This window comes from Mus caroli, unplaced genomic scaffold (assembly GCF_978045245.1).
Source record: "Mus caroli unplaced genomic scaffold, Mus_caroli_1 scaffold_19, whole genome shotgun sequence".
Lineage (NCBI taxonomy): Eukaryota > Metazoa > Chordata > Mammalia > Rodentia > Muridae > Mus > Mus caroli.
Genome location: NW_028227274.1, coordinates 17906114 through 17920558, shown reverse-complemented (window position 1 = coordinate 17920558; position 14445 = coordinate 17906114). Strand labels below are relative to the sequence as shown.

Genomic DNA, 14445 nt, shown 5'->3' with positions numbered 1-14445 from the left:
ACTAGGAATTCCCAGTTCACAGGGTGGGTTACAAGGCAGAGTTGGGAACAGAAGCAAGGAAATTGATTGGAGACTCAGCTTTTTATTGTTTGTAACTTGTTCAGAACAAATCAAGGAAAACCACAAGTGGGTGTGTGTTGGGGGCAGGGTGAGTGCTAAGAACTGTGTACTGTTTAAATTAAGAGACAAGGGCCTGGGAAGTTATCTGATGTGTTAGATTGTTCATTTTCACGTGGGATATCTTTGGTACAAGTGTTTTCAAAGACGTGTTAGCACCTGGTGGAATCAGAATTCAAAATGCAGGTAAGAAAGGAAGTGGAGGGCAATACTGTACCGCCACCATACATACGCACATCCGTGCGTGCAGACGCACATCCGTGCGTGCAGACGCACATCCGTGCGTGCAGACGCACATCCGTGCGTGCAGACGCACATCCGTGCGTACGTACATCCATCCACCCACACATCTACCCACACATCCACCCACACACTCACTTATCCACACATTTATCTTATCCATCCATGTACCCCTACCCATCTACTCATCCATCCATCCACCATCCACCCATCTATCTATCCATCTATCTTTCTACCCACCTATCTACACATTCACCTGCCAATTTATCTGTGCTGAAGGCATTGCACTTAGTGTTGGGATTTATAACTGAAAACCACTGTTTTATGCTTAGAAAGCTCTGGTTTGGTCATTTCAAAAAATAGCTGAGTAAGAAAACATTTTGAAGTTATGGAAATTGAAGGAGTGCTGGTGTTAGCTTCAGAGAGGACAGTAGGTAAATGATGCCAGGGTGAGTCATATTCACCACAGAGCTAGACTGAGCAGCTGGAGGGTGGGGGAGCCAACGTCCTTCTCATGAGAGCAGTATTCCCGGGAGTCTTTCACACTGTCACCAGAGGTCTGGACAGTGTATATTTAAGTCCCTGGGGGCAACACGGGCAAGCAAAGAATCAGGAATTCGACTTTTTCTACTTAAGACTGATAGAGCCCCCGATCCCCACCCCCAGCCTCTGTGTGAGTGATGAAATCATTTCAAACTGTTGATTTATAGGGAAAGAGCCCTCTGCCTACAGATTAGAAGTCTTATACTTGAGTTGTAAGGAGAATATAAGCTCAAGTAATTCACACGGATTGAATGTGTGCAATTCTGAGGCCTGCATTTAATAGAATAAAAAAACAAAGCCTCGAATCCTGCCTAGATATATGTTATAATCCACCTTGCCATCACCCACTTAGAGATGTGTTATAATCCACCTTGCCATTACCTGTCTTTGGCCTCTGAAAGCCCAACAGAGCCCAGACCAGCAGGTCCAGCTTCAAGCCAGGAGGCATTGCTTCTCGTGTGCACATTCAGGAGGCTCAAGTCTTGGGTCAACTTTGGTGCAGTATTCTCATTCACAACAGCAGTCTGTGGGTGTGGCTGTAAGATTGACACGTGGCTTGTCTTGGCTCAGGTTCCACCCTTCCCCTTTGCCCTTCTAGGTAACCGGCAGAGCCTCATATACATCTGGCTCCTTTGAAGATGACTGTAAAATGCTTTTGTAAAGCATTGGGACTTGTAGGGACTTGGAAGTGGCTTTCCTTAGGGACCAGAAGACCCACACCTGGAATGAAGGTGCTGCTGCTGGCAGGCTTTCTGTCACTGGGTCATCTCTGTCCTTCAGAGCAAGGCGTTAGGTTTACAGAGCCAAGAGCAATGGCTACACAGGGAAGCCGATAACAGACGGGGTGGGTTGCAAATGAGGAAAGCAATCACAGGGAAGCTGAAGACACGGTGCCTTGGGTGCAGGCATCTTTCAGCCAGCAGCCACCCATAGGCCTGACTCCTGATTTAGTGGAACATATATATATGCATTGGAGATGGAAATGAAACTGCCAAGGATGCTGGGAAACCTTACGATAATAATTATGGCTGCTGAGCTGAGAAAGCTGGAGAAAAGGTAAACTTGTTTAACAGTGCAAGAACACAAAGATCTATTACTTAGGTAAGCTGCTTATGATGTAGCCTGATCACCAGCTAGCATTTTACTTTAAAATGCATCTGATATATTTGTGTGACTTATTTATTTATTTATTTATTTATTTATTTATTTATTTATTGTATATGAGTACACTGTCATTGTCTTCAGATATACCAGAAAAGGACATTGGATCCCATTACAGATGATTGTGAGCCACCATGTGGTTGCTGGGAATTGAACTCCGGACCTCTGTAAGAGCAGTCAGTGCTTGCCCTTAACTGCTGAGCCATCTTTCCAGCCACTATTGTTGTGATTTTTATTTGATGAGTGCTACATTCTCTTTGTGCTTTGTGACCAATTCTCTGTAGTTTATGCCTGATGTCAAGGGTTTCTCTTACATTTGACTTGCCTTCCTCTCTTAAGTTTGTAGGCCTCATTCTGTTTTACATCCATAAATCTGACCATTTTAAGATCAGCTACTTTGTGTATCTTGTCTCTTGAAAGGAGGGTGGGTATTTGTTTATATTTTGTCAGTAGAACAGGCTGGTGTTAGAAGATAGATTTTCCTCTTAGTTCACTCTGGCAAGCATAGGCATTTATATCTACAAATATGGCTCTGTAGCGTGCGTGCGTGCGGGAGTGCGTGAGCACGTGAGCACTGCGTGCAGCCTCTGCCAGGCCTGCCTCATCAGATGAGGTGGGATGTGAGGGGAGACCATGTCTAGACTTGAGCATACAGACTAGAGGAGGAAGGGGAGGGGACACCTGGAGAGGAGGGACCAAGTGATTCCCGAGTGCAGCTGTAGCTGCATGATTCTCTGAAGACTCAGGAACAACATGGCCAGTTGGTTTAACCTTATGAGATGAGGAAGTTAAAAGAAAGACTTGACTGGAGAGCATTAGACTGATTTTTTTTAAACCTATTTTGGACTTTAGCAGGTATCAGGTTAGTAAACCGCTAGAAGATGACATGTGATTCTATGTTCCTGGCTTTCACTGAGGTCAGGAGGACAGCATGTCTTTGAGGGACATTGGTGAGGGATGTTAGTGAGCTCTTGGTTCAGGATTCACCTAGATTAAGAGTGATTCATTCTCACTGCAGAGATAGAGCTGGGAGTGTTCTGTTGCAGAGCTGGTGCTTGTTAGACCAAGAACATCTTGGAAATCCTTAGCTGTTCAGCTTTGTATAATCAGGGGCCTGATGCATGGCAGGCACTCGGAATAAATATGCTGTCTTGTATATACGAATTCTTTCCTAACAACTGCTGGTGGTAGGGGGCTAAAAGATAGGTTAGCAGTAATATTATCACTCTTCCTTTGAACCCAAGTTTGGTTCCCAGCACCTTCTTAAGGTAACCACAGCAGGGGGATCTGTGAGGTGTGCACACTCACATGCAATTTTATAAAAGGCAGATGTATCAGGGGTTGGTTATGATGGTGCATACCTGTAAGCCTGTACCAGAAGCTGAAGCAGGAGATTTGAGAGTTCAAGGCCAGAGCTGCATCTGGAGGTTTGGGTCTGAATCCCAGCTTTCTGGGAGACCAAGACTGAAAGATGGCAACTAAAAGCTCAGCTTGGTCAACTTTGAAAGACTTTGTTTTTTAATTAAAACAAAAAACAAACAAATGGGGTATCGCACAAAGAGATAGAATTGGAGGATAGAACACTTGCCTAACATGTGTAATGTCTTAGGTTCAGACACCAACCCTGTACAACCCAACCAACCAACTCATGGGAGTTCAAGGCTAGCTTGGGCTACTACTTAGACTCCATCTTTATCATCACATACAGACAAGTCAGTAACTGAGGACTTAGAACAAGGAGGTGCCACAGAAACTTCTCAGGTGAGCTGGATCCTTGACTACACTATAGAAAAGAGTCTCAGGACCAGCCAGAGTGAGGCAAAGATATTTAGACAGAGTCATACAAGAAATGTCACATACCAAAGACAGGGGTGTTTGAGGCCCTTTCAAGAGCAAGAGTCCCTGGAAGTGTGTTTAAGTGACTGGATACACGATCATGTTGCTTTGCACATTACATTATTTAGAGGATGTAATTTACAATAAGGGTTAAATGGTGTACAAGTTAAGTAAAGCTTTAAAACATAGATGAGCTGGTTTGCCTATTTATTTATCTTAAGGAATCATTTTGGTTTTGTTTTTTGTTTTGTCTTTTGAGGTGCAGTGTTTATTTGGGTGGTCTAGCTCAAGCCCACAAACATTCTGGCCCCAAGGAAGCTTCATCTACTGTTTTCAGAGCCCTTGGGGAACTGAGTACTGCCTTTGCAGCTATTGTAATGTGATCAGTTGGGTTGCAGAGTTAATTTTTTCATCTGTCTCTCTTGCCTCAGTACCTTGTGTGGGACCTGTGTTTACTTCTGGGGGCTGGAGGGTGGGGTGGAAGGCCTGTAATTAAGAGTGATAGCAGCCAATATGTATGAGTATGTCCCCCATCCTTCTATAGGTGACAATCCTCTCTCTGGGAGTGGGGAATTGACTTCAGGATCTCAGAGTCCCCAAGTCCGTGGACCTCTGTCTCTTAGATAAAATGTTGTCATATTTGCATGTAACCTGTGCATGGCCTCATGCACACTTTCAGTTATTTCCAGATTGGCTATATATACTGTCTAATAAATAAAGGTACCATGTATGTTGTTTGTTTAGGGAAGAAAAAAATTTACATGACATTCTTTTTTCTTCCAAATGTTTTTGATCTGAGCTCCATTATATCTGTGGCTATGGAGCCTGCTGATACTGCGGGCTTTTGAATCGAATGGATCCAACCTCTTTGGATGGCACCTTTTTACAGAAGAGTCAGAGAAAAAGCAATGTCCCCCAGCAGGTTCTCGGGTTCATGTTCCTGGGCTAGGGACACTGATGATCTGGAGAGGTTTTGCCTCTTAAACACAAGGACCTGAATTCAAGTCAGCAGAAGACACATAAAAGCCCAGCTGTGTTGGTGCACGATTGTAGTCCTGTGATGGAGAGATGAGGGTCAGAGACAGGTGAATTCCTGTAAGCTGGCTGGTCATCTAGTCTATTTGGCAAAGTTCTAGGCCAATGAGAGACCCGGACTCAAAAGGTGGAAGATACCTGAGTACTGAGACTAGAAGAAGTTAACTAATGTCTGCCCTCTATATATTACACACACACACACACACACACACACACACACACACACACTTACACACACACTTTAAAATACTTGATTATTTGTTAAATTGTAAGAGTGTGCTGTTTACAGTTTCCAAATATATTTCCTTTTTAAAAAGCAAAGCTAACAATTTTCATTTTCTTAAGCCAGTGTACTAAATGTAGTGTGGTGATCATAAAAGTTACCATCTAGAAGTGAAAGGAGGTGCTATTCCTTAACTACGTGGTGACAACAGGAGTACCCCATACTGTCCATCACTCTGTGACTGATGCTGTTCCTTCATGCAGTTTGAGGCAAATAAATAAATAAATAAGAAAAGAGGAAAAAAAAGTAAAACAATTCTTTATGTGTTTTGACTGCAGGGGGATTCCTCACTGTCAATGTGAGTGAGATCAGTTTTGATGAAGTCCATCAGCTCTTCTCCAAGGACTCAGAGATTGGGCCAGGAGGCCACTGGAGGCCCAAGGACTGCAAGCCCAGATGGAAGGTGAGGCAGTTTTCCTCACAGGCTATGTGGCAGTGACTAAACATTTGGGGGCAAGAAGGTGCTTGGTTCAAAGTGAAAGCATCAAAATGTATGCATTTATTGCACTGTAGCTGGTGCTGTTATTTTGAAGGCTGTAAATGTACCTGTGCATGCACAGAGTGCGCATGCGCGCATGTGTGCTCAGGGCCGTGGGGCTTTTGGTAAAGAAAGAAGACAGAGAATGGATTTCTTTTTGGAGCCATCTGTCTCCTGCAGGTGTCTCCAATGACTGTTGACACCTGAAGGCATATCCCACCAGTTTCTGGAACTGAGAGGTCACAGGAGGAATTCTAATGTCCTTGTTTTCAGTTGGGTCCAGCACTGGGCCACCAGAGGCTTCACAGAGGCCACAGTCAAGCTTGAAAGAGCTTTGAGCTCTTTGCTTGTCTTAAGGCAGAGCACAGGTGCTTCACATGTCCGAATTCTATTTAATGTTTTGTTTGAAAAACTGTAAGGGAGTAGGTCAGCCTTTTGTGCACTAGACCAGCCAACCAACCACCACCACCACCACCAACAACAACAACAAAGAAAACAGGCTGGACGCTGTTCTCAATACTATGAAACTGATCCTGAACGAACATTTGTGTAATGGTGCTATGTTTGAGTCCAGCATGGCACTATGCACTCGCAATGAAATCCAGGAGTCATTAAATCAGGTGACTTCAACCTGGAAGTAGTCCTTCTAACATGTGTGTGTGTGTGTGTGTGTGTGTGTGTGTGATACAGAGGAGATTTATATGCTGTTCAACTTCTCATTTATTAGAATGGCGTATAGGCTGTGGTCCAGCTAGTCCAACCATCGCTATATACCAGTGGAAAGTCCAAGACTCTAGTAGTTGTTCAGTCCACAAGGCTGGATGTCTCAGCTGGTCTTCAGTCTATGCCAGAATCTCAAAGATGTAAGGCTCTGATGCCAGCAAAGGAAGGGACTTTCTGGTGAGAGTGAGAGCAAGCAGGCAAAGAGAGCAAGCTTTCTTATTCCTTGTCCTTTTTATAGACTGCCAGCAAATGATGAGGCTCAGAGTAAAGGTGGATCTTCCTACCTCAAAAGCTCCAGATTAAAAGTAGATATTCCCAGTTAAAATGATTTAATTAAGGAAAGAAAAATCTTTCCCACAAGTACCCAGCCACTTGGGTTTTAGATAATTCCAGATGTAGTCAAGTTGACAACCAAGAATAGCCATCACAATGAAATGTATGTAGTTTTTAGTTTTAAGCTGAACTAAGTAAAATTGCAGGAGGAAATTTGAAGATCCTTTAGAGGTGAGCTATGCTTGCCAAGTTCAATCCCTCCCCAACCGCCGCCTTTGCTTGCTTGTAATCCTACAGAGCTGAGGGAAAGAAGAAAGCAGTTACTGAACACATGTTCTTTGAGGCTCCCTCTCTCTGTTTTCTAAGTTCTAAGTCAGTTTGTGCTGCAGTCTTGCAGTATTAGAGATTCTAGAACTCTGTGGGTATTCCTGATACCACAGGCTTGAGAGGAAGGTTCTCCATAGGTCTGGCATCTTTGGGGGCAGGCTCTCTTCCACAGGGGAATTACAGGGGGCAGATTGGTGCTTTTCAGGTGGTTACCTGCAATGTTGGCTTTCCATGCAGGGTTCACGTGAGGTCTTGAGTAATTGCTCTGACATTTGCAGTCTCTGGCTTGATGATGTCTTGATTAGAGGCTCGGACTTCCTCATGTCACCCAAGGTCTCCCAGGAATGGGTCTTAACCACCTATGTCAGCTCAGCTCTGGATGTTAAGAGATGTTAAAGCCGGGCGTGGTGGCGCATGCCTTTAATCCCAGCACTCGGGAGTCAGAGGCAGGCGGATTTCTGAGTTTGAGGCCAGCCTGGTCTACAAAGTGAGTTCCAGGACAGCCAGGGCTATACAGAGAGACCCTGTTTCGAAAAACCAGAGATGTTAAGGGACACATGCCATTCTTGAGCAGTCATCAGACATTATGACTTTAGTAGAGGGAACAGATAAGAACTGCCTCCGCCCTTCTTTATCAATCTGAAATTTGTTCCTATAGGCACTGGAAATGAGGAAGAAGATGAAGGGCAAGCTACAGCACCCCAGGAGAATGAGAGCTCAGTAGCTCACGCCTGCTTCCTTCTAATTCAGTGGCAACAGCTAGCTGGGCTCTAAACTAGCCTAGTCTAAAGCTCTGCCATGCTGGGGCGTAGGAGGCGTGTGCTTCAGAGTGTGAGAGGGGAGTATATACACATCATACACACAAAAATAAATACATTTTTAAAAACCAAATTATAGGGGCTGGAGCGGTGGCTCAGTGATTAAGAATGGTTGCTGCTCATGCAGAAGACTGAGTTCCATTCCTAATACCCAGTTTCAGTGGCACACAGCCACCTGTGACAGAGCGTGCTTGCTGGGCAAAGTCTGTGTGGTAGACACTTTCACAGTGTACTTAAGAGGCAGTGAGCAAGGGCAGAAGGTACACAACCGGTTCTGAAGTGGGAAGTAACTGAGTGGCATAAATATTCTTGAATAAGGCGGGTGATGAGAAAGGATTTGGGAAGATAAAAGCATTGTTCCTGAATGTAGTAACCAAAAGTCCTCTATGGTACATCCAGAAGAGAGGGGCTCCGTCTGGCAAGTCCACACATGCGGAAGAAGTGCTGATGGCTCCATGAGACATTGTGCTTTTCTTCTTTCTGGGCAGTAAATTACACACTATTAAGAATATTGTTTTATAGATACAGAGGGAATGCCAAGTGAATTTTAAAGATATTATTTAGCTTTATTACACACACACACACACACACACACACACACACACACACACACACACGAGAGCTTTAGGCCTGTCACTTAAGATGTGGATTGTAGTTGTGTGTTTTTCTGTATACTCATGTTTTTCCTTCTGGCCCGGCTCCTGATATAAGGACTCTGAGACTCAAATATATTTACAGATACCTAGGCCATAAGCGTTGGCTGTTCCCCGGCTGGTTCATAAGTTAATCATCCAGTTATTCTATTCTAAGGCCTGCCATGTGGCTGGGTACCTGCTCCTCAGATTTTTGGTGCTGAATCCACCAGTGTTCTGGGGCCAATCTCCACCTGTCTCTGTCCCAGCATCCTTCTCTCTCTTTGCTGGATGTCCCACCTCATAATTTCCTGTCTTAAATTCATTGGTCAATCACTTTTTTATTGACAGGTGAATGCTTTTTATTCAACACACAAGAGATTATCTCTACATGTGATACCATCTCATTGTAATTTGGACATGCATTTGCTATTAAAATGTCATGGCCAGAATGCTTTCTCAGTTTCTTACTAAGACAAAAAAAACCAAACAAACAGCAGGAGGCTGGGGAGATGGCTCAGCAGTTAAGAGCACTGATTGCTCTTCCAGAGGTCCTGAGTTCAATTCCTAGCAACGTACTATAGCCATTTTTAATGGAATCCGATGCCTCTTCTGCTGTGTCTGAGGACAGCGACGATGTACTCACATACACAACATAAAAATAAAGTCTAAAGAAAAACCAAACCAAACCAAAACTAAAACAAAAACCAAACAAACAGCAGCAAACTAACCATGCCAAAACCTCGCTCTCGGTGTTGTAGACACTTCTGAGGGTCTCATGGCATTAAGGGCTGTGACCTTGGCATTTGCCGTCCTTGCATGGTCAACTTCTCACCCTAATTGTATTTAATTCATGGGGGCAGTCTTTAGTCCAGACTGGCTTCTTTGCTTAAATATCTATAATCTGTTTGTTTGTCTGTTTTTAAGATTTCTTTTCATCTGTATGTATGTATCTACCTGTCTGTGTGTTTGTATGTCCAGATGCCCTTGGAGGCCAGAAAAGGAAGTCAGATCCCTTGGAGCTGGAGTTACAGGTGGCTGTGGATAAACTAGATATTGGGAATGGAACTCAGGGCCTCTGAATGAGCAGGAAGCATCCTTGACCACCAAGCTATCTCTACAACCCCTAGAACTTGGATTTGGAAGTTTTTATTTATTTTTGTGTGTATAGTGAGCATAGAGTGTGTGCTGTGACTCGGGGAGGGGTCAGGGGAACTTTCGGCTGCTCGTTTGTCAGGCACTCTTCCTTGACGAGTATCTCCCCTGCTTGGTACCTGTAACTTGTCTTTACTGCTTTGGAGCTTGTTTGTATTATGTCATAGGTAGGCAACTTGTAGCCAGAGGCAAAGCCAAGAGGGGCAGAGTTTTCTACAGTTCCACTGCTAGACTCTGGGCATGGATGTAACACTCGCTAACTGTCTTGCCATCCTCATAACTGACCCCAGGCCCTTTGAGCTGCTGATTGAGTTAGGAAATCCTCCGCTGTGCCAACCATCAGAAGCCCACATCAAGTTCCTGCTTAGCACCTTCAGTGAGCAGCAAGTGGTGAGGGAGCAGGGTAGGAGTCTTAGATACTTCTGTAGCATCATGCAGATCCCCAAGAGCTCTTCTGGGTACCTAAGAGATATCTTCTGGGGCAAGTCAAATGGGAGCGCGGTCCTTAGGGGGAGTGAATCATGGTAGTACCCATGACTTACCAAATGGAAAATCACCAATGGGAATGCCAGCCTCTTAGCATTGTCTCTGTCCTAGCTGTCACATCAGTAAAGGGAGACAAGTGGTCTTTCTAGCCTCAGAAACTTCAAGCTTGATCTTCTCTTCTAAAGTAAACCCTTGATAGCTCAGTTTGTCCCTTTTGCAATTCTGACAATATGAATAATATACATGTTTTTTTTTTTCTTGGTGTTGAGGACTGAATCCAGGACCTACACATGCTAATCATGTATTTCACTTTTAATTACACCCCTAGCTCCATTGATGGTTTTTGTTGTTGTTGTTTTGGCAATATCTAATGTCATGTCCTGATTTCACAAGTAAAATGAGTTCCAGAACTTCTATTCTCAATCAATGTATATTGGTCTAGATTAAAAAATTCAACAAACCCCAGGTTTATGGTTCTTTTAAAGTCCAAAATATGGAGTGATACAGACATTTTAGTAACCTTTTTATTTGTTAAATTGTTTGAAAATTCAGTGATTTTTTTTTTTTTGAATTCATGTATAGCTAATTCTCTGTGTTGGTTTCAAATTATATTAGCAAGTTAACAATGTGATCAATTGAACTCAAATTCAGGAAGTAAATGAGAAGACACTTGAGGTTTGTGAAGGTCAGAACCAGAGGTCTGGCAAAGTTTGGATCCTAGAAGTTAAGGATGGGGTGGTGGGTCTAGGGATGATGAGGGGTGGAGGATGGGATGGGGTGGGGAGGGTAGCTTCGTAAGTGATGTTTAAGAAGTGTTCAGAGCTCATCTGTCCTTCCTAGTTTCACGAGACCTTAATGGGCATTCAGGCACGGGCTGAGCCTGTGAGCCTCTGGTGAGACTATAACAAGGTTAATGGCGTAAAGGCTAGTTTTCAAGGCTCAGCTCATGTGAGCTTGGTTGCTACGCTGCCTCGCCCGTGCTGCAGGAGTTCTGTTCTGTTTTGAAGGTGGCAGTTCTCATCCCCTTCCGAAACCGCCATGAACATCTTCCGATTTTTTTCCTGCACCTGATTCCGATGCTCCAGAAACAGCGGCTGGAATTTGCCTTTTATGTCATCGAACAGGTGAGGACAGTTTCAAAATGGCAGTAAATAGTTAGAATTTCAGCTGTAGGATCAAATGAAATCATATTTGGAATTGAATTTGCTTTTTGTTTGGTAATAATTGCAATTTGGTCAAACGAATTGAGCAATGGTTTTGCTTGACTTTGATATGTAGTATTGGTATATTTATGCCTTTATATCTTTGCCTTAGTTTGTGTTCTTATTGCTGTGAAGTGACCCCCATGCCTACAGCAACTCTTATAAAGGAAAATATTCAGCTGGGGCTGGCTTACAGTTTCAGAGGTAATCTATTGTTGAGAAGCATGGAGGCATGCAGGCAGACATGGCGCTGGAGAAGGAGCTGAGAGTTCTCCGTGTCGATCCAGAAGCAGCAGGAGATTGTGCCACACGGCACTTAGCTTGAGCATAGAACTCAAAGCCCACTCCCACAGGGACACACTTGCTCCAGTGCGGCCATACCTCCTAATAGTAGTATTCAAACACATGAATCTATGGGGTCCCTTCCTATTGAACCCACCACACCTACATATTAGATTGGCAAGCTGGTTTGTAAGTACCTGTGACTGATTCTTACTCAGCAGAATTAAGTGCTGGGCTTGTAGTATTGATCCATTTCTGCTCTCCTTACATATGTGAGCTTGTTTTGTTTTTAACCTCTACTAAAGGCAGTTTACTTGGGGGTATTGCTTCTTATTAACATCGGCCACTCGGGAGTATTTAGTCCTGTGCAGCTGTGTGGAACTCACGATGGTGCAAGTTGGAATGCCATCAGTGTCCTATCTTATTCTGAATTATGGATGCACTCATTATATGAATGACCTCAGACACACCCTCTGTGATTTTATTTCTGACCTATGAATTTCAATGCAGAAAGCAAAGGATAAAGATTTCATATTGGTTTTTTCAGTCTAAGTGTTGATACTCTTGATGGGGATTTTCTTTGTCTGGAAGGACTGCTGACTAGCCTTGAAAGTTACTATTGCCTTGACATCATTAGGTAATTAAGGGTCTGGAAGAGAGCCAGGGAGTAATCCTTAAAAAGAGGAATGATGGTATGTAATGAACATCTTCTATTCTGATTTTATAGTTTGCTACTTTCATGTTTCTTGGGAGCAGAGCCTTGGCTGCTTCTCTTGTAGACTTACATAGCTTGTCAGCCACGTGAGCTGATTCCGGTGCTAGAACACTATCCATTTCACAGTAGGGGCCAGCTCGGTAAGTAAATGCTCATCCAGGGCCTGACAGACAGGTCAGCATAAATCACGAAGAGAATCAATCTGTAAAGGCCAGGATCCCTTCCAGATGGGAGCCTAGAGTTCTTTCAGAACAAGAGATAAACAGGAAGAGAATACAATTAGTAAATAAATATTGTTCAAGCAAAACAAACTTCATTCCATTTGCCTTGAATGGTTACTAAGCAAGCTGGCATCATCTATACAGAATTGAAGTGACCTTGCCTTATTTTTGTGGCCTGTGCCTTTGTTTAAAGACCATGATAATAAGTGTAATGAAATAATGTACTTACTTTATTGTATCCTTTAAAGTGTAAAGTGCTGTGTCAGAAACCTAACATACTGTAATAACCCTGGAAGAGAGAGCTCTCTTTCCTACTCTGACCTCAGCTGTAGGCACAGTATTTTGTCCTAATGCACACCGACTCTTTCATTTCTGTTGCTGTGATAAAATACCTTGACAAAAGGCAGCTGAGGGAAGAGGACTCACGACCCCAGGTTCTATTATGGCAGGGACTTAGAATAGTCGTCATGCCCTCAGTGAAGAGCAGAGAAGCAAGGACTAGCGTGCTCACCTGCTTGCTGGCTTGGCTGCTTCCCTTCACTCACATAGTTCCAGACTGGCAGGAAACAGGACCACACACAGTGAGCTGGCTCCACTCACATCCATTAACTTAATCATGATCCCCAGGGACAGTTGAGACTCTCAGGTGACGCCAGGTTGTGCCAAGGTGTCCATCAAACCTGACTGTCATCCTGGCCTTTCCAATCACATTGCACCTTACCTGCACGTGTCCTGGTTGATGGGTCTGTAGAGTCTCATTGAATCTTTCATTTCTTTTACTGATTAATGGTGTTGGTCATTTTTAAAAAAAATGTCTTTGCTGTTCATTTGATTTGGAAGTCTCTGTTTAGTCTCTTTATGATATTTTAATTGAAGTGTCTTTTTGGTTGGGTTGAAGAATTCTTTGTGTCCGCTCACTGTAGGTGGCTCATGCGTGGCAAGTGTTTATCTGTACACTGTGCTCTGCGCTTTCATTTTGACAGTGTTTGTTTTCCTCCCTTCAGTGCTGGGACTAAACCCAGAGCCTTGTCCCTGCTATTGAAGTATTCTGCCGGTCAGACACAGTCTCAACTCCAGACAGGGTTTTATTAAAAAGCAAAGGTTTCATTTTGATAAAGTCCAACTTGTTCATCTTTTTTTTTTTTTTAGTTCCTGCTTCTTGTTTTGCGGTTGAGAATGGTTTTCTGACACTTTCAGAGTATCCCCCCCCCCCCCAGAACATTTGAGGTTTACTCTCATATTTCGGCTAGTGCCTCTGAGTCAGTCTTTAACGTGCTGTGAGGTAAGGAGGAAGGGCTATTGTTGTGTTGTTTTGATTTTGATCTTAGCTATGGATTTTAGTTATTTCATCATTTATAAAGCAGAGAATCTTTTCTAATTGACCCCTTAGATGGAACATGTGTGTAAATCTATTTCTGGTCTTTCTGTACTGTTCCATTAAATTTACTTGCCTGTTTTGATAAGCATTTTTTTTTGTTGGTTTTTGTTTTGTTTTGTTTTGCAATGTCACCCTCCATTTTTAGTAGAATATGCAACAATTTTTTTTTTCCCCAGAGACGGGTTTCTCTGTGTAGCCCTGGCTGTCCTGGAACTCACTCTGTAGACCAGGCAGGCCTCGAACTCAGAAATCCACCTGCCTCTGCCTCCCAAGTGCTGGGATTAAAGGCGTGTGCCACCACTGCCCAGTGCAACAAAATTAATAATGGACCAAGTGTGGCCTAAGGTAGCAATTACTCTGATTTTTTACTGAAGACTGAAGGATATCCAATCGAAGTTTTTCTTCTGTAGTTTATTCTGAATTAAAATCTTTTTCAGCATTTTTGTATATGCTTTAATTCCACCCCCCTTGAACTATGCCCACTCACCCCGCATTGGGACAGCATCTCACTGTGTAGCCCTGATTGGTGTTCAATAGATA

The 14445-nt window shown here is 43.4% G+C and overlaps 1 protein-coding gene across 1 annotated transcript in view; it reads left to right on the top strand.

Annotated features, from left to right (window-relative positions):
• B4galt6 (beta-1,4-galactosyltransferase 6) overlaps window positions 1-14445 on the top strand; it is a 61594-nt gene that overhangs the window by 34073 nt on the left and 13076 nt on the right. Inside the window, exons 4-5 of the mRNA XM_021150701.3 lie at window positions 5494-5618; window positions 11115-11231. Coding sequence (XP_021006360.1) covers window positions 5494-5618; window positions 11115-11231 — 242 coding nt within the window. The remainder of the gene's footprint in view (window positions 1-5493; window positions 5619-11114; window positions 11232-14445) is intronic.